Raw genomic sequence first — 24302 nt, forward strand, 5'->3', positions numbered from 1 at the left:
CTCCTTGGTATATCTCTAGCTTCAGCAGATGGTGCAGACGTGGCCTGGTGCAGCTCTTGAGAAGGCTGTAGGCCCAGATTCCTAATGGAACATAAACCAAGTCTTGGGAGATGCTCCAGGCAACATTCCAACGGGAATATCTTCCCCCTTCCCCCCCTCGGAAATAAACTTGGCTGGAGACTGAGTTCCCACACTAGTTTGTCCAGTACCAGGTGGTACTTGTTGACTTTTTACCTCTGGTTTGTCCAACAGCATAGCCTCTTCTCAGACTGCTTCTGACTTTACTATGGTACTATGTCAGATTTGGATTTGGTCAGAGAGTCAAGAGTGATCACACTATCCTCCCTTATTTGTTTCCAATATTTCTGGGTTGGGGGTGGGAGGAAGGAGGTGGCATTTGCAGGTCAGCATGTCAGTTGGTGCACTTGGCCCAACCTAAGAGCAAGCATCAGTTAGGCAAGTACGTTCTCCTTTCCTGTCACTTGCTTCCTGTTATGTCTGGAAGAAAAAGAAGGTGACGCACTGCATATACGTCATACCAGTTCAGCTTGTTGGCCAATGCATTTGGCCAGTCTTTGGAGCAGGCTGGCATACAGGTGCCAGGTGGGCAGGTATGATCTGTGGAGGTTTAGCACTTGGCTAAAATAGAAGCTTGGTTGATTGAATTGTGGCTCATGTTGTGTGCTTGGAAATAAGACCTATTCAGCATTCCTGTATGTAGGAGCAGCAGCTGTTTTATTGCCACTTCACATCAATAATAACTAAGTGAAGTATACCCCCGGGATCTGTGTCTTCTTCTTTCCCTTACAAGTAGGGGATTTGGGAAGTCTAGATATTTACCTTTAGTCATTGCAGAACAGTTGTAGTTCTGTGAGATAATATATAAGCAGTCAAACTTTGATGCATATTGCAGGTACCCATCTCATCCCTAGCCCTCCTAGCTATGGGAATAGTCTACAGAACCAGCTCTCCACCCCTCTATACTAGTGAGGCTAGGTCAGATTAGGCTTTTTGAAACAGGCTAAGTGAATCAGGAGACAAAAGGCAAATTGGTTCCAAAGCAATGCAGCTTTATTGCTAGCAATGAACAGCACTGAGTTCTCTCAGGATACTGTGTGTCACAAATCATCTGACACTTACACTTATACTTCCCTGCTGGGCCTGCGCATTAGGCCCCTTATACATCACAGTTGACATGCGCAGTAAACATTTGTAGTTCTTACAGTACACATTTGTAGTTCACAGTACATACACACGTCATAATACTGAAATGATACTGGCAAGGGAAACGAAACTTAGCATCTTGCTCTACACACACAATGCTCCTTTCTGGCAAAGGAGATAAGGTTCTTTAGGCTCAGAGATGCAGGGTGGGGGTTGACGACACCCTCTAAGGCCATCTATTCATGTGGCTCCTACGTGTAGGCTGGGTTCTGTGTGCAAGCCTTGCTAACTACTGTTACAAGCTGTTATCTAATGCACCTGCATCCTGTCTTACACTAATAGGCAGCAAGCAGCACAAACTGACAAGTTGTAGTTAAGGCACAGTACAATAGAACTTAAATGTCCAATACATTCAAGTATGGAGTATGTCCCCAAAAGGCAGAAACAGAGGTAGTATGCACAAAGTAAAGTCCATCAGTATGCACAGAGCTTGAGGTTGTCCTGTTGGTCCAGTAGTATCCAGTGTTCAGTGATCCACTCCTACAATTCCCCCCTTTTGATACTTGAACATCCATTCTGATGGAGAGTATCATCTCCATAAGCCCTGAAAGGGAAGAGAGACAAGAAGCATTAGCAGGGAGGCAAAAAGGGAGCCCTAGTCCCTTGTGCAGCCGCTGGTTACTTCGCCGGGGTTGAGACGGAGGGTCCCTAGTGGAATCCCCCCCCCTTTGTAGCCGGACTTGTGCTGTCACAAGGGCGTCGGCCCGTTAATTGCCTCGGGAGAACAGAGTTCTGCTTCATCCGCATCGGATTGCGGTATGGGGGAATACATCTGGAGGGCCATGAGTTGGGCAGCTGCTCGGCGGTCAGCGATGCTTTCCATGGTGGAGCGGAGACACCTGAAAACAAAGGGGAGAGACAAGGGTATTAATAAGCAGGACAACAAGAACAGGCCACCCATGACAAGGATACTCTTGAGGCTCCCAGAGGTCGGTAGCCAGTTGGTTAAAGAGGATGTCCAATCCCAGGCGCTGTTCCAGGTTTGGACAGGGACGTGAGCCAATTTCACCATCCGGTCAGTGATCTCCCTGATGACGTGACTCTGGTCATCAATCTGCAGGCAGCAGTTGCTGAGATTAAATTTGCCGCACACCCCGCCCTCCTGGGCTAAGAGATAGTCAAGAGCCAGGCGATTCTGGTAGACTGCGGTAATCAATTTGGTGTTTTGGCGTGCCAAGATGTTAAGGGCAAGGGCCGAGTCGTTAGTGAGTATACGCCTGCCCATGTTTCCAGGCCCCTGTTCCATATAGAGAGGTATACCTAACGTCTCGCCCACGCGCAGGGGCAGGAGGAAGAAACTAGGACGGACGGTGCCCAAGAGACAGGTGCCGTACCAGCGGGCTGGGAGCTGTTCATAGGCCCTGTGGCCGCAAATGTAGTAGTAGCCCTCCGGGGCTATCCATTTAAGGGAGGCGTTTCCCCCGTATGTCCATGTTGTATTCAGAGTGGGTTCGGTCCAAATGGGCACCGGGGCGGGCAGGTTGTCCGTTTGCCACCAGGTGGTTTGGCTTCCATTAAACTGAAGGACCCCCGTGCAAGCGGAATCTCCAACAGGGACGGAATAGTGCTTCGAGGGAGCCCGGCTAGCGCAGAGGGTACCTATGATGTTGGTCCTCAGGGCCCATTCATAGGGCCTCGGACGCTGGGGAAAGGTAATGTTGGTGGCATTGAGGGCGTCCCACATGTGCTGGTGAATCTCCTTCGCTTCCCAGGGCCATTGCTCACCCATGTCGGTGCCTCCGCAGACGAAACAGTTGGCAATTCCTAGGGAGAGGGCAATGTTTTCGGCCAAGTTGAGGAACATGTTCCGAGCTTTGGGAGAAATGGGGAACTTAGTAGCTGCCTCCTCAGCGCGAGCAATTTCGTCGAATACGTCCTGGTACCCGACAACCGTGGTCTGATAATGTGTGGCTGCTTTCTCCTCAAGGCTCTGGCTGATAGTGCTGAAGGTTATAGGGTCCGTTCCGGCCCCGTCGATGCCAAGACCCCAGGTTTGTCTCCAGGGGGTCTCGGGTCCCCTCAGTGGCCATTCAAGGAGCACGGTGTTCTCGGAGCCCCTGCGAAATTCACCTAGACCAGGACATCCGGGGTATCCGCCTCCTGTGTAGGCACACACTCGTTCCCAGCCCGAGGTCCGGGTGTCAGCAGCACAGGGTAGCCAAGACCAATGAGAGCCATATCTTCCGTCTAAAGTAAGGGGGCAAACATACTTGTGATCATTTGCGTAGGCCTTGCGCCAAGCTAGACTTCCGCACTTGTGGGACCAGGGGTGTCTGTCTATAGCAACACAGACGTCAAAGGTGAGGGTGGCCACGGTTTGAGTACCACCTGCAACAATGCGGGTAGAGTTTACGTAGTACAGGATGCCGTCTCCCTGGACTCCCATAGACCCAACGTACTGGGGGAGCCCCACACTGAGGGTGACATTGTAGTATCTTGGCTTGACTGGGCTGTGGCAGATAGTGAGGTTGTTCTGGAGGCACCTGTGAAACTGTTGGGGTCCAGTCGGGGTCGTAATGGCACAGACCGGAAGGGGCCGGCAATCACCTTCCGGAGGCTGTGACTGATGAATGAGGGTGGTGACCAGGTGATATCCCCCCTCTATGCGGTGACGTACTGAGCGCAAACACTCAGTACAGTTCTGACTCAGGGTGGTAGTCTGGCTGGAGGCTGGGCAAAGGAGGATTATAAAGAGTAGGTTCAGCATCATATGTATGGGGGGAGGTATCCCAATCTCTGCAGTAGGAAGATTATGAGGCTTAGAATGACGGCTCCAATAAACAGGGAGCCAAAGACGCAGTGGGTCCAATAGCTGAGCTTCTGTTGCTGGGTAGGCATGGACCTGGTTCACTTCCTCGTCAGGGTCAGCCGCAGTGGAGCGTCAGGGTGTCTACGGGCAGTCCAAACTCTAGGTGTGCCGCCGGTAGGTGCAGCGGGTTTCAGCCTGGTCCAATGTATCCACACGGGACTTCCTGCAATTTTAACAGCGGTTGGGGTAGTTAGGAGAACAAGGGAGGGCCTTTTCCACTTGGGCTTTAAACAATCAGATTCGTCCCACTCTTTCACCCAGACTTCATCCCCCACCCTAAACTGATGTGTAGGACTAGTAAGGACTAGAGGACCTACACTCTCAGTGTACTGTTGGATGTCCTGCACTACCTCGCGTAGGGCCTTCATCTGTTTTACTAAGGAGCTCTCGCCCTGTATCTGCAAGGAGTCGGGAAAGGAGGGTAGGGGTGGCGGCCGGGCGTACATCATCTCGTAAGGCGTAAGGCCTGTAGCCTTGGGGGTGCACCTGAGATGCAGTAAGGCCAGTGAGAGCAAGTCGGGCCATTTAGCTTTGGCTTCTTGGCATAGCTTAGCTAGCTGGTTCTTCAGGGATCGGTTAGCTCTCTCCACTATTCCACTGCTCTGGGGTCTCCATGCACAATGTAACTTCCAATCGAGGCCCAGTCTTGTACTGAGTTGTTGTGTTACTTCGCTGGCAAATGCAGGGCCGTTGTCGGAGTTTATCTGCCTGGGAAGGCCGTACCGCGGCAGGATGTGCTGGATCAGTAAGGAGGTGACTTCTTTAGCCATTTCCGTTCTGGTGGGCTGGGCCTCAATCCATCCGGTGTAGGTACACACGGCGACGAGGATGGCTTTGTAGCCCCGGGCTGGGGGCATATGCGTGAAGTCAATCTGGCAGACGTGGAACGGGCTAGTGCCTCGGAGAACATGTCCTGGCGTAGGACCGGGCCCCGTCCTTGGGTTGTTCCGAGCACAAGTTGCGCATTGGCTGGAGGCATTTTTGGTCCAGAGGGACAATTTATTGATGTAGTAGGTCTTCTCGAGCAGGCGCCCCAGAGCGTCCCTGCCCAGGTGGGTGCGGTTGTGGGCCTCCCTGGCCACCGTCCAGGCCAAGGCTTCGGGTATCCATATGCGCCCATCCTGTAGTACCCACCAGCCATTGCGCGATTCCAGGCCCTCTTGCCGGGCCCACTCAGTCTCTTGTGGGGCATAGATGGGGGCCTCTGTGGGGAGGTGAACGACGAGTACAGGGGCAGAGGAATGAGAGAGGTAAGGGAGTTGACTTGCCCTTTTTGCAGCGTCGTCCGCCCGCTGATTTCCCCGGGCGATAGGGTCCGTCCGGCCTGTGTGGGCCCTGCAGTGCATCACAGCTACTTTCTTTGGTTTCCATACTGACTCGAGTAATTGGCAGATCTCAGTGGCATTTGCAAGTCCCTTCCCCTCAGCTGTCAGAAATCCTCTCTCCTTGTACAAGGCCCCGTGCACCTGGAGGGTGAGGAAAGCGTATTTGGAGTCGGTGTAAATGTTAACAACTTTTCCTTCAGCCCACAGGAGGGCTCTGGTGAGGGCGATCAACTCCGCTTTCTGGGCTGACGTTCCGGGCGGCAGTGCCATAGCCTCGATCACATGGTCCTCAGACACGACAGCATAGCCAGCTCTTCGAATTCCCTCTATCACCTGGCTGCTTCCATCGGTGAACAGGGTGATGCCCCCTTGCCAGGGTTGGTCCTTGAGGTCAGGTCTGCTAGAATGCACAGTGGCCATTACCTCTTCACAGTCGTGGAGTGGTGGTTCAGGGGCCGGAAGGAGGGTGGCGGGATTAAGGTTGGTTGTGTCCAGGATCCGCACCTCCGGATTTTTGCACAGGAGGGCTTGGTATTTAACCAATCGGGAGTTGGTCATCCATCTGGGTCCGTGGCTCTCGAGTAGGCTGCGGATGGTGTGGGGTGTAGTCCACAAAGAGTGTTTGGCCAAACGTGAGTTTATTGGCCTCGTGTATCAGCAGACAGGCCGCCGCAATGCTTCGGAGACACCCCGGCATCCTCGTTCCACGTTGTCCATGCCCTTGGAGAGATATGCTACAGGGCGTTTGCCAGGTGCCGACCAGTTGGGTAAGGACTCCAAGTGCCAATCCCTTCTTTTCGTCGATGAACAAGTGGACCGGCTTGGTCACAATCTGGCAGTCCGAGCGCTGGTGGGGCCACAAGGGGCCTCCTTGAGGTCCTGAAGGGCTTTCAGTTCGTATTTCTCCCACTGGAGGTTTGGCCCTCGAGTTCAGGTCCTTTCAGTTTGGCGTACAAGTCTTGGTCAGGACAGCGAAGTTAATGATCCAGATCCGGCAATACCCAGCTGCCTCCTGAGTAATGCCCGCAATTCCTTCTTATTTGCAGGAGTGGGTTGGTTACGAATGGCTTGGGTTCGGGGGTACCGAGCCTTCGGGTCCCTTCTCGGAGGCGGAAAACCCAGATACTCGACTTCGATCTCACATATCTGGGCCTTTTTTTCGGCTGTTGCGGTACCCCTGAGCTTCCAGGGTTTTCAAGAGGTAAAGGTCGCTTCTGCCAGGCCGTGTACGTTTCCCGGGCCACCAACAGGTCGTCCACGTATTGAACGACCGGCCCATACTCGTCCTGATACATCTTCAAATCCGGGCAAGTTGAATCACCAAGAGGGTAGGCGAGTTCTTGAATCCCTGGGGAGCCGGGTCCATGTAAATTGCTGCTTACTTCCAGTCTGTAGTCCTTCCCACGTGAGGCAAACAACTTCTGGCTGTCGGCAGCAAGAAGGGATGGAGAAGAAGGCGTCCTTCAGATCAATGACACTATACCACTTGGTCTGGGCTGGCACCTTGGGCTAGGATGGAGTAGGGGTTCGGTACGAGGGCAACTATGTCGGCTACCTGGTTGTTAACTTTCCTCAGGTCCTGAACGGGTCTGTACTCTGATGTTCCCGGCTTCTTAACGGGCAGCAGTGGGGTGTTCCACGCAGATCTGATCGGTTTGAGGACCCTTGTTGAAGCGAGTTTCTGTAGGTGAGTTTGCATACTATGCCGGGCTGCATAAGGGATGTGGTATTGTCCTTGGTTGACGACTTGAGCATTTGGTTTGAGTTCAATCCAGATGGGGATGGCGTTAACGGCCAGTCCACCGGGGTTCTCTTCTGCCCATACGTTGGGCACCCACAGCCATTAGGGCTCTCCTCTGCCGTGCGAAAGGGGTGTCCTGGCAGTAATGGCAGTCGTCAGGGCCTGCAATTAGGGGGGCGTGTAGTCTCCATTCTTCCCGCACAGGGCAGACGAGCGTCACACCGGGTGGTCTTCAAAGTGAGCTTCCTACTTCACCCCGTAGTCTTAAACTTCAAGGTGGCTTGGAGTTTGCACAGTAGTCTCGGCCAATCAGGGGGACTGGACATTCGGGGATTGTATGAACTGGTGAGACACCATCGTCCCTCCGATCTGGACTTGGCGTTCCTTGAGGAGGGTAGCAGTGAGTGACTTCCCAGAGGCACCCACAATCGGTATGGTTTCTTTTCGTGACCCGGGGCTTATGGCAGTGGTGATAACAGATCGTGGGCCCCAGTGTCTAGTAGGGCCTTCATCAATTGCGTCCCCAACCCGGATCTCCACCAGAGGGTCAGTGGGGACTCCTGCCCTCCTGTCCCTTCATGCAGGGTGGTTCCCGGGTGGCGTCAAGGGCCATCTGCCATTCCTGTTGCTTGACACGTCCCCGGCCGCGGCCCCGTCCTCGTTGTCCTTGTCTGGGGACTCTTGGGCGGTCGTCGTACCTCCTCCTCTCTCTTCTGGTCTCGTGGCTTCTCCGGGCAGTCCGCCCACCAGTGCCCTTCTTCTCGGCAATTAGCGCACTGGTTGCGTCCTATGGGGGACCGTGTTCCTCTTCCCCTCCGGCCCTTGCCTCTGCCACGCGGTCTGGACCCCAGGCGTTCTTCCAGTACCGTGGCCAGCACATCCGCCTTCTCGCGCATCCGTCTGGTCGACTCCTTCCGGGCTTCAGTCTTCTCTTCTTGGTCGTGGTATCCGAATACGCGATGAGCTATAGCTTTCAGTTGGCTGATACTCATCCCTTCAAATCCTTCAGTTCTTTGGAGTTTTCTTCGTATATCCGGTGCTGACTGACTGACAAAACTCATAACCACTATAGGGACGTTCCTGGGATCTTCGGGATTTATCGGACTATGTCTTCTAAATGCTTCCATAAGTCGTTCAAGGAAATCCCCTGGGCTTTCGTTCTTCTGTTGGACTAGATTGTGGATTTTTCCCATATTTGTAATCTTCTGTTTTCCCTTTTTAAGCCGTGGGGGGCCGCCATGGGTATGCCTGCTGAGTACCGCGCCGGATGAAGGTTTTGGACCCTCAGCGGTTCGATAGTCCCACGCAGGGGGCCGCGGTGGGTACTTCCGCGTCTAAGAGGTTCTATAAATTGGCCATGGCCCGGTTGGCGTCCTGGACGGCTTGTTCCATATTCTGTTGTAAGAGGCGGCGTTCTTCAGTGGTCAGAATGTGGGTGCTCAATTGGCCTAAGGTCCCTCCATGTGGGATTATAAACTGGATATGATGCCTTTCCACCAATTCTATCAGCTGTTCAGGTTTCTGGTCGTACGAAGCCCATGTAGTTTCAGTTATACAAGTCGGCACTGGGAAGGGAACGTGGCTGTAGACGGTCGACTCGATGGCTGGCCCCCTTCTGCTGCCGGGGTTAGGGGTATAGTGGTAGATATTGTCGGACCGGGTATAGGTAGGTAATTCCCGCCCTGCGGTCTTGGAGGTAGGGTGTTTTCGCGGACGTCGATTGGGAAACCCAGTAATATTCTTCACGACCCTTTGGCTCTTCCTGGAGGTTGCGGGGCCCGTTAACTCGGGCGTGCTGGGTCGGGAAGTGTCTTCAGCGTCCGACTCTGACTCGGAGGCCTCGGCGCTATTCTGGCCCTCTGCCACGCCCGCGAGGTCGGGGTATATGGGGGCGTAGGGAGGGGGCGCAATATCATCTTTGTAAGCCTCCGTCGTAGCAAGTATCGGAGCCTTCGGAGGCACCTTTTCGGGCAAATCCTGAACTTTCCCTCGGGTTTCCTTCAGGGGTCTCGTTCTGGGAAGTATATTGGTAGCACGGGGCGTGGCCTTAGTCTTAGTGGTGGTAGTGCGGGGCGTGGTCTCTGGGGCTTCGATGCTGGGGCGGTCGGCCTTATGGGGGCGGTCCCCGCGGCCTTCGGGACGGCAATGGTAGCCGGGGTTTGGAGAGCGAAGGCATGAGTCTGCAGGGCTTTAAGTTTAGTTTTTCGCCCCTTTCTCTGGTTTATCACCATGAGGGCGGCCTTCTCTACCTTATGTTGGGCCCAGTCCGGCGGGTTCCGGACTACATTCAACCACGCTTCTATATACGGAATGTCCTCGGGACAGCCTGGGTTTCCTTCAACTATAACAATATCCATGACCGCCGCCACCTTCTCATACTCAAATGACCCTTCTGGAGGCCATTCAGCAATCCCTAGTCCGGGCCACATAAATTGACATCGCTGTATCATCCCGGCCTTACTACATTTATCTTGGTCGAACACTTCGCTAAAGTGTTCCGTCATTAAGTCTAAAGGTGTGGATCCACCCCCGCCCATCCTAACCTGAGTGCCAAAGGATAGGAGACAGACAAAGGGGGAAAAGGATGGTGGAGGAGTAAGGGGTCTCATTCCACCGGACACAGAAGGGTCAACACTCGGCCTGACCGGAATGCGGTCGCCCGATCCGGAAATGCAAGCCCACTCACACAACTTCCATACGCCACAAGAAACCCTCCCGTTCGGTTCCTTCGCAAAAGCCTAGTGAGTTTCGGGACCTAGTCCGTATTAGTCACTGGCTAAAAGAGGGTGATCATGCCTCTCTTTCGACCCTTTACCGGGGCCGGTCACTACGCAGAGTATACTCGCCTGTCCGTCGTCGTCGTTGCAGGCCGCGCCGTCGGTGCGCTTTCTCCGGAGTCGGTAAAGGTGCCTTGCCGGAACCACGCAGCCCCCACTTTCCAGTCAGCCGATCGATCGGCGCCCCCCGCCGGGAGATGGATGCTGGAAGTCAGCGGTGGCCACTCACCACCTTCTCGGGAGGGGGTCGATGACCCGACCCTACTGCAGCGGGGGGAGGGGAAAGAATATAATCCGATTTCCCTTTTGTAGTCCACTCTGGCTGGTCTCGCCCAATGAAAACAGCCTAAGTGAATCAGAGAAAAAGGCAAATTGGTTCCAAAGCAATGCAGCTTTATTGCTAGCAATGAACAGCACTGAGTTCTCTCAGGATACTGGTGTGTCACAAATCATCTGACACTTACACTTATACTTCCCTGCTGGGCCTGCGCATTAGGCCCCTTATATACATCACAGTTTGACATGCGCAGTAAACATTTGTAGTTCTTACAGTACACATTTGTAGTTCACAGTACATACACACGTCATAATACTGAAATGATACTGGCAAGGGAGAACGAAACTTAGCATCTTGCTCTACACACACAATGCTCCTTTCTGCAAAGGAGATAAGGTTCGTTAGGCCTCAGAGATGCAGGGTGGGGGTGGCGACACCCTCCAATGGCCATCTATTCATGTGGCTCCTACGTGTAGGCTGGGGTTCTGTGTGCAAGCCTTGCTAACTACTGTTACAGCTGTTTATCTAATGCACCTGCATCCTGTCTTACACTAATAGGCAGCAAGCAGCACAAACTGACAAGTTGTAGTTAAGGCACAGTACACAGAGAACTTAATGTCCAATACATTCAAGTATGGAGTATGCCCCAAAAGGCAGAAACAGAGGTAGTATGCACAAAGTAAAGTCCATCAGTATGCACAGAGCTGAGGTTGTCCTGTTGGTCCAGTAGTATCCAGTGTTCAGTGATCCACTCCTACATTTTGATGCATAAGAATTCACTGCAGCCTTAGAATAATTGAAAAAAAAAAAAAAAAAAAGAAAAAATTCTTCAGTGGTTTTACTTTGGCAGTGCCTTCATATTTCTTTTTGAACCTTCCTAGCCCTAATCTGTCCCTGCATTGAATGAACTACAGGTTGACCTTGACAGTGTTTGGGCTCTAGAGCATTCACTGATTGGTCAAGGGGAGGAGAAGATAGCTGGTTCATCAGGCAGAGGGAGGTTGCTTCATCCAAGTGGGTTTAGTGCTTCAATGGGGAGGTTGTGTTGAAGAGAGGAACTGGTGACCATTATTTTCTAAGGCATGACATCCTTGTATCTCTCAGATGGACCATATGAGGCAGTAGTAGTCCTATAGAGGGATCAAGGCTTCTTTTCCCCCAACCCCAAGTGCTTCCTGCTGCATCTATGATAGCTGGATTGCTATTTCCTTTGGCCACACCTGATTGTAGCTCTAAGGTGGTTAAGACTGAGCATTTTATGTTGCCTTCCTGGTGGAGAAAAGGGTTTGGTGCTGAGTCACCTAGGGGTTTGTCTTTATATTTTAAATGACAATTGAAGGGGAAGCACAGTCCCAATTCATAATCCACCCTTGAAAGCCATGGCAGTCAAGGATTCTCATCTGTCAAATTCATCTCTTTTATGCCACTCTAAAGTTAGCCATGTCTTTGACATATGGTATTATTTTATTCCTGGGTAGTAACCATAAAATGATTATTTAGACTGAATTAGTTTTGGCTGTGGTGGTAAATTGGAACTCACAACAAAATATACTGAGGATCTTGAAGGCAGCACTAGTCCCCCCTTAAGGATACTGGAGCCAGTTTTAAGCTTTTGTTCTCTGTCTCAGGTCTACTGACAGGGGGCATAATCCATTTATCTGGACAGGTATGGCAGGATGCAAGGAAAGGAAATTAATTAGTAAGTCCACATTTTAGCGTATTTTACTACATAAGATTAGTTCTTTTTGTTTGTATTTCTTGTCTCTAGCAATGATGTCAGATGATATCACAGGTTGTCTTAGCATTTGGGTTAAAAGGAAACAAGTGCTTCTGCAGTGGAAGGAGGGAGCAAAAGCTCCCTAATGAAGAGACTGGTGGATATGTGGTTGATAGAGATCTTGTACAGGTGCGCTGAAAAATTGGACCTATTCGCATCCAATACACGCGTCTACACTTAGCGCAGGCCATTTTTTGGTGCACCTTAGTAAAAGGACCCCTTAAGAAAATTTTGGGCATGGGTCATCTGGAAGATAGTGTGAACTAGCATAGTAAGTTTTTTTTGGAAATAGGACTGTGTGTTGGAGCGGTTGGCAGATCATACAAGAAATATTATTACCCTACATCTCCTTGCTTCAGGCAAGTCTTGATAATCTTTTTTATAGAATACACTGAATTTTTGGATAGTTCAAATGAAGTGTCAGCTCTAGACCAGCAGTGGAGGCAAGATGCAGCCGGGGAAGGGAGAGAGAGAATCAGGAGAGCAGATGATGCTGGTTTCTGGGCAGAATTCTTCACAGCAAGGGCACATTTTGTGGAGGTGGTTTGTTCTGCGCCAACTCTGCAATGCACAGTTGCACAGAATCCTCCTAGGAGTAAAGCTTAAACAAACATAGAGCTGTTAAGAGTTGATAAAACCTTGGAGACCACCTTTTGCACAGCTATTCATTAACCCATCACTTAACACTATCCAGAAAATATTAAAAAAAAAAATCTGAATGACAATCAAGGGATCAAAAGAGGCATCACACCACATCCTCATCCTTGGAGGACTTAAGAAAATTTTTGACATGGGTAATCTGGAAGATAGTATGAACTAGCTTTGCAAGTTTTCTTTGGAAACCAGGACTTGTGTTGGAGCGGTTGGCAGATCATATAAGAAATATTACTACCTTACATCTCCTTGCTTCAGGCAGCTAGTAGCATATAACTAATAGATTCTAAAGTAAAAAAAAACCAAAAAAACAAACAAAAATCTTTCCAGGTATTAAGAAAATGCCACTGACTAACATTCTTTGAAGAAAATTTGTAAAATGTGGGTGACCATTATATAAAACCAAACAAAGGGTGAAGAAAACCAAGTCAAAGTGACCAGCCAAAACACAGGAGTAAGAGCTCCACACAGAGTTTTATAGGGACCCTACATGGTCCGTGTTTCGGCGACAATGCATTCTTCAGGGTTCGATAGACGAATCCTCTGCTGAACGTCAAACCAACTTAGAGTGCTATGAAAGCACGGTACGGGGATGCTGGGTCCTACTTTTTACCTGTTTGGTTTGGCTGTGTCCCTGTTCGCGGACCTAGCATCCCCATACCCGTGCTTTGATAGCACTGTAAGTTGGTTTGACTTTCAGCAAAGGATTCGTCTATTGACCCCTGAAGAAGGCATTTCTGCCGAAACCGGACCGTGTAGGGTCCCTATAAAACTTTGTTTGAAGCTCTTACTCCTGTGTTTTGGCTGGTCACTTGGACTTGGTATTCTTCAACCCTTTGGTTTGCTTGTGTTACTGTGGAAGGAGTGGACCCTCTTTTTCTTTGTTTCCATTGGTTGACCATTATATAATGCAGTTTCTATACACCACCTTCCCTTACAAAGTGTGTTATATGTGTTATCTGTGAAAGCACAAAAGGTGAGACAGCCTAAAGTAGAAGCAGTATAGAAACAGCAGGAAGAAATAGAACCATTACAATCACGAAACCATACTACTTAACTTTTATGGTTTTTACATAAATTATTCTAGTTGCAACATACTGAATCTTGACTACCATTAATTGTTTTGTTACAAATCTTGTTCACAGAAACATTGCTTCTCAGACAATAGCTAAGTTAAAAGATGTGGGTCGTCGAATTTCTTTCTGCCTGGACCGTGAACATTACAATAAAGAAAGGTCTGCTTCTCTGGATCTGCTGCTGCGTTTCCAGCGTTTGCTGGTCAGTAAACTTTATCCAGGGGATAGTGTTGCACAGGTTTCTTTTGGATATGGTAAGTAGTTCCTGTACATTAAAAAAAAAATAGATGTTAAATATTACTCTTTTTTTTTTCTTGCTCACTTCATAGGAGGGATGTATAATTGAAAATTAATGGCTTGGGGAAGACACCTGAAATATATAATTGGAATAGATAAATAAGTTTTTTTTTTTTTTTTTTTTTTTTGAGGAGGATCTGGATAACTGAATTCTCACATATGGGTGATGTCATCTGACAGAGCCTGCGTGGTAACTTGTTTTCAGCACTTTTCCAGAATGCTGGTAAGAATGTTTCACTTAATGTGAACGCCTGTTCCTGCCTGCTGCTGTCACATGGGACCTCTCAGTCCTTCATTTCCTGCAGAGCCAAACAGAAGTGTTTGTGTGTTGGCATGTATCTCGGTACCGGTTGCCACAGATTTCTTCAAATGTTGTTTCCCTGTTGCTGTCTTTTGTCCCCCCCCACCCTCCCCATTAGCTTCTCTAGGTTGGATTTACTTACTGTTTTCTAAATTTTCTTTTTTTTTATCTCATTAGCTTGATATGTGCTTGCTGGGCCCAGGGCTACCATCTAGGCATATTTCTCAACATCGAGTCATTTGATTTTGCTGTGGCTATTTTTACGGATCAGCAAAAGAAAGCAGAAAGATCCCCCTAACAACAAAATGCAGCAGCACAAACAAAAAGAAGAGGGTAGACCAATATGGTTCAAACATGCGTTATTTATTGACAAGTTAATTATTTTTTTATAACTACATCAATGACTTGACGCAGTCCTGCGTTTCGGCGACATATGCCTGCTTCTGGACTCAAGCAGTGTAATCTGTTAAGTAACACAGCATATAGACAAAATAAAATAGATATATAAATACTAGTCAGTATTATTAAAAATTTAATAATAAAAAAGCTGTTACAACCATATAAATGAATTCTATAAAAAAAATTAAAACAAATTGATAAAAAGGAAGTTGATGTAAAATTAAAATTAATAAAACAGTGATAAATGCAGATATCCAAGTTAATTCACTAAAAATTAATTAATGTATGTAGAGTATACTAACAACAAATGAAGAATATACACATAAGCACATAACAATCACAGTTGATGAGTTACAAGTCAATGAATTACAGCTAATAAATACAAATGTGCTGAACAGCATCTATTATAAAAAAAAAAAAAAAAAAAAAAATATATATATATATATATATATACACACATAAAATGAACAATGAATGGTTGGAACATGGACAAACACTATAGTAGCCAAATAAATAAATAAAAACACAGTAAATGTATCATAAATTAATAAAAATGGAGAAAGGAGAACACCTTGGACATGCCATTTTTATGGATAACATGTCTAAGGAGTATGCCTGTGTGACCTATGATATTTTTGATGCAGCACTGAGATCTTTGGTTATGGTTATTGACACCCATAGACTGCACCATCTCACCAGAGCCGGTTGTTAAATTTTGCAGAATTTTGCAAGCTGATTGTTGAATGGAACCAGCACACAAACGTCTGTTTTCTTTTCCTCCTTCCCTAGCGCTAATAGTATCATCATCTCTCTCTCCTCCCTGCCCGCCTGTGAGTCCAGCATACATCTCTCGGGTCTATCCCCCTCACCACCATCTGTCAAACACAAGAAGGTCGGATTTGGTCAAACATTACTACTCTTCCAGCAGCGCTAGTGGTAACACCGCTGCCTGGCCAACCCGGAGCCTTTTCTCTGCCAGATTCCGCCCATGCAGAAGCAGGAAGTTGCATCAGTGGGGACAGGACACGGCAGAGAAAAGGCTCTGGGTCGGCCAAGCAGTGTGTTACCACTAGAGCTGCTGGAAGAGTAGTGTGGTTTCAACAAGGAAGGTAGGTTGAGAAACTTCCTTGGATTTAAAGGATGGCCAGTGAGGGGAATAGATCAGCTGATGTAGGATATGAGGTGTGAGGCTGAGAGAGGTATGCTGGACTCACGGGGTGTGGGGGATGACGTAATGAAAGCAAAACTTAAATGACTTTCATACTTGAAAAAACACACAGAGTGTAATCTGCATGGAGCGGTAGGTACAGCTCTACCACCTTACTGGGCAGACTAGATGAGCCATGTTGGTCTTTATCTGCTGTCATTTATTATTTTACTATGTCTTAGTAAGTCGTTAGGTTGATCATTTTTCTGTTTGAAGACAAACTTTAGCTAGGGAGTCCTGTTGATGAAAGTGACTCACCATCCTTTTAGAGAAAGCAAACTAACTTTGCTGTAAAAGGTGTAATATGTAGAAGGGTCAATCACCAGTCACACACACCCTCCCTTCTCCCCTTTAAGGAACTGCATAGAACTGGGGCATGCTGTACAGGCACATGAATGTGAGAACCACTGCATGCTCTGGAAGGAGAGCTTGGAAAGTTCTAATCTGTGTTTTGATGCCATTGGTGATCTCACCTATCAATACAGTTCTCTCTTCAGAGAATACTTGTTAAAAGTGTACAGCTTTTCTTGATTTGTACCGTGGCCAAAAATTTTTATTTTGACCAAGAACATGAGGTAGTATTTGTTTTACTACTATTGGTTTTTCCTAAATTGTGTAAACCAAAGCTTCCTCCGCTTTTCTCTAATGTGTTTCCATTTTAATTACATGAGCTTGTGTTTTACTTTTCCAAGAATGAATCCATATGGAGTATACACATCTAAAATTACATCAAAATTATCATGGCAATATAAAATCATAGTAAAATCAAATATAATACAACAAATGAAGTAAAACCTCACAAAGTGTTTTAGCACTTCAAAATTAACATGAACCCTAATCGGTGACCAGAGGGAGGGGACAAATGTGTTGGAGGGTAAGGAAGGTAGAAAGATTGAGCATTAGGGGAATTTATTCTTCCCTGTCCCTTCAACCAGCCTCCCTTCCTCTTTTTTCAAGTTAATCTACAAAGTCTTCCTCTTTCCAAAAAATATCTTAAATGCCCTCTTTTTATCTTTTATACATCTGTTTCACCATCACATTTTCAATCATGAGGGACAGGAAAGCTCTGCAGGACTCCAGAGAATCGGCCTATCCCTAGTGATTGAAAACACAATACTGAAGCACCATTCCCCACTGGCAGCAATGCCGTCGGAGGACTCCCACACAGCTTAAAGGGAATATTTGGCTCATATTTGTTGCTTGCAGTACTGTTCGTAATGTGAGAGATCTAGAAATGGTTTAATTCATCATAATGAATCATAAATTTAATGAGCGGTTTCCTGACTATTCACCGACATATTTTTCCATGCTCAGATTAGAGTCAAGTATAACTCCCAGAAGTTTAATATTAGTTTGATGTAAGACTTCTGTGGTAGCTAGTCTGACTTTAAGTTGTGGCACTTCTACATCTTTACCTGTTACCCATAGAATAATTGTTTTGTCAGGGTTTATTTTTAGATCATTAGAAGCGTCCACTGGGAAATTTATTCAAACATACTAGCTATCAAGGAAATAGCATCCTTTAAATCCTTTTCCATACTGAACAATAATGAAATGTCATCAGCGTATGAGAAGTACTCAATATTAAAAGGACTCAGTACTTGGTATAATCCACTTAAATATACATTAAGAAGAATTGGGGAAAGCTGTGAGCCCTGTGGGTACTCTACATGTCATATGCCACAACTTCAAAAGAGACTTATTCCAAGCCACCCGAAGAATTCTATGATGCAGAAATCCAGAAAAACACCTCACATACTGTATTTGTAATTTCTGTTTGTGATAAACTACTCAGGAGAATTCCATGATTAACCAGATCCAATTGCATGATCATAGTCAGCATGCCCTTGTCCAGGTTATTTCTTAGGTTTGTCATCAATGCTAATAATATCGTCTCTTTACTGTAATTAGTACAAAATCCTGACTGCATAGGGTCTAAGATCTGGTGTTGGAAAAGATAATTCATTAGTTCTGATCCTACCACTGCCTCGATCATCATAGTCAAGAATGGTATATTAGCTACCGGTCTGTAATTAGACCAACAAGTAGGATGTACATTTGGAACCCTTCAGTAAAGGTTTTAGCAAAATGTGGCCTAGTTCAAATGGCGTATTTTCCTTCCATTAAAATTTGGTTAACCAAACTGGTATGTACCAATATTAAGTGTGAAGGCAGGACAAGGGTCAAGTTGACAAGATCGTCTACAAAATTTATGATTCAATCATTTTTATTGATGGCAGAGTAAATTGAACAACAAGAAACTAACATCAACCATCAAATACAATATTTTCCTTTAGTTTTCCCCCTCCCTCCACAAGTGGATATTCCACCTCCCCTGCTCCCCCCTCTCCACCTCCCCTCCTCAGCACACTTTTCTTCTACTGTTACAATGTACAACTTCACAAAAATCATTGAAGCCAGGCATCTCTAAAAAGAAGGCAAACAGTCGTTTTCAAAAACCACCTGGAACTACACTCCATTCTAGCACAAAATTCTCACCCTTCCCAGCAGAGAACCCCTCCCTCCCCTCCTAGAACCCCTTCCCCTTCCCTTCTTGTGTCATGTCATGTGTGTACTAAGAGTTTAAAATTCTACTCCGCGCCACTGCTGTCAAAGAGTCCCAAAAAAGGGCCCACGTACAGCAAAAAGTATCCCCTTTGGATGAGGCCAAATCACCAACCTCTCTACGTTCCAGGGAACAAAGAAAAATCATCCTGGACTGCCACTGTGACAGCTCCGGACGTTCAACCGTTATCCACAGATGAAGAACGGATTTCTTCCCCATCATAACGGCTTTTTAAAGAAAGGTCTTCAACCCCCTCGGCGGACGTTGTACAAACTGAAATTTATTAAATAACAACATTGGCCTGCGGAGCCAGGTGACCCCCCCACAGTTGCGACACGTGGTGACATATTTGGTTCCAAAATTCCAAAACACCTGGGCAGCTCCAGAACATATGTCCCAGATCTGCAGATGAGTGACCACATTTCAAGCAACTATCATCTTCCCTCATAGAAGCTCTCCACGCCCTGTGTGGTGAGATGAACATTCGGATAAAGAATTTATATGATGCTTCCTGCAACGCCACAATCACCGAGACTTTGGCAATATCCAAAATGCATGCCTTCAATTGTTCTGCTTGGACGCCCACCATTAACTCCCCGTTCCATTGAGCCGCCAGCCAGGCATAATCATTGAGTAATTTTACTATCCAGTCTTCATCTATCTGAGTAAATAGATTCCAGGAACTTCCAGGAACAGTCCACTGGGATTCCCAGTTGGTGACACCACTCCAACATCCCACTTCTAGTTTCCCTTGAGTGGTTCTCTCTTTGTTCAAATCAATTTGTATTTTGGAAATTTATCCTTTAACATGTGTTGCAAAATCATCTCGACTGATGTCTATACTTGAAGTCTGATTTACTGAATGTGTAGACATTTTTAACTATAGTGAAGAGCTCTTTAGAAGAGTTATGACTGTTATTTTGAGTAGTAATTCTTCTTCTGGAGTAGAATCTCCTTTTTTTTTTTTTTATATAGACAAATCCTCCTCCTCTATAAGAATTTCATCAGTTTGGATGAGATTCCAAACTGTCTCCAACTTTCTACTTTCTGTCTTTCTGTTTAAGCTCTTCAGTGATTGATCTTGGTTCTGGGATCTGTCATAGGGGCACTGCCTTATCAAGAGCAAATCTTAGAGAGTCATTCCATTGTTTATATAAAATGTTTGAGGAAGACTCTATTGTTTCCCAGAATTGAGAGAGATCTAATTTTCCTCTAGAAGAGATCAGTTTTTTATCCCTGTAATGAGAATTATCTGTCTGTAGATAAAAAGCAAATTCATGTAAAAAAATGATCAGACCATAAAGATCTTGTAACATCCCAGTGATCTATCAAGACATTTTGAGTATTATCAATTGATGTAATAATAGCATCCAAGGTATGCCTTACCTTATGAGTGCTGCTAACTTTTATCATTTTAAGATGTAGTTTCTGTAAAAATACTAAAAAGGCTTTAACCTATTGTCTTGTTTCTCTCTAAATGTAAATTAAAATATCCAACAATTAAGATAGGTGAACTCTATAGTAGATTGTATTAATAGTGAGTGTAGATCTTCAATAACACTTTCCCCAACTTCCAGGTGGTCTATAATAATCCTACTATGGAGCCTTGTGGGGAACTATCACTATAAACAGCATTGCTTGCAATTCACTCTTCATAATCACTTTTATCTTTTCAACATCCAGAAGATAACCGCTATGCCCCCTCCTTTTTTATTTTCCTGGCCGCGTAATGAATAGCAAAGCCTCATGGACACAATAAATTTGCAGCATTAGTTCTTCAACCAAGTTCTGTTAACAGGAACAGTCCCAATTGTTTATCTACAATAAACTCCCTGATTTAATCAACTTTAATCACTACAGATCTTGTATTAGTGTACCAAACCAGTACTGTAGTGACTTGCTGGTTTTATGATTCACATGCTGAGTTATAATATTGACTAAACAGCGTTCCCTATTTAAAAAAATTTATATCTGCTTAAACCTAAGCAGTTTACAATTTAAAACGAACATTATCATAAGACATAACTATATAAAGCCACAAATTCAGACTGCTGCAACATTACACTTGATCACAGAGAGCCATATAATTTGCTCCATAACACTGAAGTCACAGCTCCAAATGGACCATTAATAGAGAAGGCCTAAACAAAAAATATGTTGTCAGTGCCCTTTTAAACTGCTACAAAGTTGTAATCAAATGTAAATAACCAGATAATTGATTCCATAACACTGGCCCCTTTATTGAAAACGTAGCATCTCTTGTCTCTGCATAGTGAATATTTACCAGTGATAGTACAACATGTTGTTGTAACCCATCAGATCTTAATGACCTTATTGGTCTATACAACTGCACAACCTGTGCCAAATATAACAGTATAGTTAAAAGAATCACTTTGTACACCAGTGTCAGAACTTTGTAGACTATCCTAGATTCCTCTGCCAGCTAGTGCAGTTGTTTTAACCCAGATACAATATACTTGAATTTTCCACTACCCAGGATCTGACTGCATTGCAGAGTTCTATATAACTAGCAATGCCATACATCAGATTTTAGAAATTCTTAGATAAAATTCATTACAATAATCTAATTTTGTCAAAATCAACATTTACACCACTATTCAAAAATCATTTACTACCAACGGTTTCAATCTACTAAGTAATCTCATTTGAAAAAAAGATCCTACTACCTGTCCAGTTTGTTTCTGCATTGATAAACACGCATCTAAGATCACATCTAAACATTTCACTTGTTTAATACTTAACAGGTCCTCATCCAGATTACAGACCAGTAGCGATATCATCTGCACATCTCTCCCCACCAACACCATCTCTGTTTTGTTCATATTTGGTGCCAACCCATTTTTTCTCATCCAATTCCTAACCCCTCCAAACAGCTCTTCAACTTTCTTGAAGACTCCTCTCTATCATCTAACACTGGGGAAAAAAATTGCACATCATCTGTATACATTCTATAGCTTACTCCTAAATTTTGAAACTTCTGACCCAATGAAACCATATACAAATTAAAGAGGAGCACAGATAATGCTGACCCTTGTGGAACCTCCATATACACAGGGTATATCTGTGACAGTGACCTGAAATTCTAACCTACATTGTTTTATCAGTCAAATATGATGCAAACCAATCGTACATTATCCCACCCAATCCCATAGAAGCCAATTTCATCAATATCCCAATATTCACCGTATCAGAGGATGACGAAATATCCATTCTCCTTCGTATTTCATCAACTGTAGAGATCAACAACATTTCTATACTATATTCTCACCTAAACCCGTGTGGAAAAGAGTCTAACAATTGTCTAGAATCAACATATTCCACCAGTTTGTTCCATCACAGCTCTTTCAATTGCCTTCCCCACCACTGGCAAAAATCAAAATCGGTCGATAATTGCCAGGCATCATCTGATCTAAATCATTATTTTTTGAAAATAAGCAAATGTTTACAAATCAGAAGTGAAGCACAAAAGCATTCCAGTGACTTTTGTGTTTCACTTATATATTCTGATATTTGTTGACATTTGCTTATTTCTGATCTGAAGAAGAAGGTTACCTTCAAAAGCTAATTAAAAGATGTATTATGTTAGTCCAATAAAAAGGTATCATCTTAATTTCTTTTCTGTTTTGATTTATTTCTATTTATTACCTTTTAAAGTAGACTAACATGGCTCGGCTACCACACCATTTTATTCAAGAAATCATAAATCAGTGATTTTGTTTCATGCAGACTGTGTATTTACCTGCCCTAATTTCAGCATCCTCTTTTGCAGTTTCTGCATAGTAGAAACCTTCACCGATTGCAACATAAGCGCCGACTCCATGGGTGCTGTGGGTGCTCGAGCACCCCAATATTTTGACCCGCCGAAAGTTCCCTTCCCAGCCAGCCCAACCTGCCCTGTGTCCTCCCTCTTCTCCCTCAACAGTCCTCCACCCTCGCCTTCCTGTGTGCTGCCCAGAATTTAAAACTCATTTTACCTCGGGGTCCTGGCGGCAGCAGTAAACGGCGAGCAGGCTCGGCGCTTCAGCCTTTCCTTCTCTCTCAGCTCTGGTCCCGCCCTTGTGGAAACAGGAAATGAGGGCAGGACCAGAGCTGAGAGAGAAGGGAAGGCTGAAGCGCCGAGCCTGCTCGCCGTTTACTGCTGCCGCCGGGACCCCGAGGTAAAATGAGTTTTAAATTCTGGGCAGCACACAGGAAGGCGAGGACGGAGGACTGTTATGGGAGAAGAAGTCGGGCTGGGATTGGGACTGGCACTCGGAGGAGAGGGGGGGCCTGGAAATCGGAGGAGAGGGAGGGGGGCTGAAAAGGGGCAGGTGGTGTTTGGGGCGAGTTACTGGACATGGAGGGGAGGGAGGCGAAATCGTTGGACATGGAAGAGAGGGCAGGGAGAGATGAGACTTGTTGGACATGGATGGAGGGAGGGGAGGGCAGGGGAGAGAGGAGAATTCACTGGACATGGATGAGAGGGGACGGTAGGGGAGAGAGGAGAATTGCTGGATATGAATGGAGGAGAGGGCAGGGGAGAGAGGAGAATTGTTGGATATGAATGGAGGAGAGGGTAGGGGATAGAAGAGAATTGCTGGATATGAATGGGAGGGGGAGGGGGGAATGCACCACCTGTAACAAAAAAAAAAATTTTCAGCTCCCCCAATCATTTTGAAAAGTTGGCTCCTATGGATTGCGATACCCTAACAACCCCAACATCCACCATCTCACAACTAGCTTTACATGCCAATGGGCCATATCTCACCCTCCGAATTACAACAGCAATCTGCGCCATATCCAAACCACAGTCTATCACAAATTTCCTCCCTCCACTCTCCCCTAAGGAGCTCCTTAGGCATGCTTCTTTGTCGGCATGACAAATGAGGCACTCGCTTCTCCGGATCTGCTGTGCTCTGCTTCACTTCATGCCTCTGAGTGATGTCACTCAAAGGACAGGGCCATCGGCAATCCTGGAGCAGAATATAGCTTTGCTAGAATTAAGGCAGGGGGGAGTCAAACCACAAATGGTATGAAGCAGCAGACAACGGTCTCGCTTCCAACTCTTACTCCTGGAATTCTGCACGACTGCGGAGCGCAGAATTTGCACAGAATTCCCCAGCCTCACAGAATTCACTACCTTTGCGCAGAAGCTGTGCTCTGATAGGAATAAAAAAAAATGATGTGGGAACGGGCTGCGCTGAAACCGTGGTGAAGGGAGAGAGGCTTGCTGGCAGCTGCGCCGCTTCTTCCCTGAGCCTCGGTGGGCCCTCCCTGGGCCTACCTTAACATGTCCTGCTTGTCTAGTGGCCTCTTCGGGGCAGGAAAGAACTTCATTCTTTTCTGCGCACTGCTGAAACTCTCTCACTGGTATGCCGCTCATTCAAAATGGCTGCCAAGACTTAGAAAGTGGTAATCTCGTGAAGATGCTGCAGGAAATCTCGGAGGCCATTTGCATGAAGCGGCAGTATTGGCCCATAGCTGCAGCAGCGGGCAGGAAAGAGTCAGATTTTTTCCTACTCCGAAGAGGATATTCTGATGCAGCTGCTCCTGGTGAGTTCGGGTGCAGTGGGTGGCTGGCATCTGGAAAAAGTATGTATGGGGTGTGGGTGGGGGTTGGAAAATCTGTCAATGTGTGGGTGCAGGAGGGAGGCTGGAAAAATTATGGGTGCAGGGGACTGGCAAAAGGTGGATGCTTTGGGTGCATCTCTATGCTGATGACTCCCAAATCTACCTTTCTACCCCTGATATCTCACCTTGCATCCAAACCAAAGTTTCAGCGTGCTTGTCTGACATTGCTGTCTGGATGTCTCAACGCCACCTGAAATTAAATATGACCAAAACCGAGCTTCTCATTTTCCCCCCCAAACCC

The 24302-nt window shown here is 46.3% G+C and overlaps 1 protein-coding gene across 1 annotated transcript in view; it reads left to right on the forward strand.

Annotated features, from left to right (window-relative positions):
* HERC2 (HECT and RLD domain containing E3 ubiquitin protein ligase 2) overlaps nucleotides 1–24302 on the forward strand; it is a 921269-nt gene that overhangs the window by 191497 nt on the left and 705470 nt on the right. Inside the window, 1 exon segment of the mRNA XM_030201308.1 lies at nucleotides 13730–13914. Coding sequence (XP_030057168.1) covers nucleotides 13730–13914 — 185 coding nt within the window.

The sequence above is a fragment of the Microcaecilia unicolor genome, chromosome 4 (genome assembly GCF_901765095.1).
Source record: "Microcaecilia unicolor chromosome 4, aMicUni1.1, whole genome shotgun sequence".
NCBI classification, from domain to species: domain Eukaryota; kingdom Metazoa; phylum Chordata; class Amphibia; order Gymnophiona; family Siphonopidae; genus Microcaecilia; species Microcaecilia unicolor.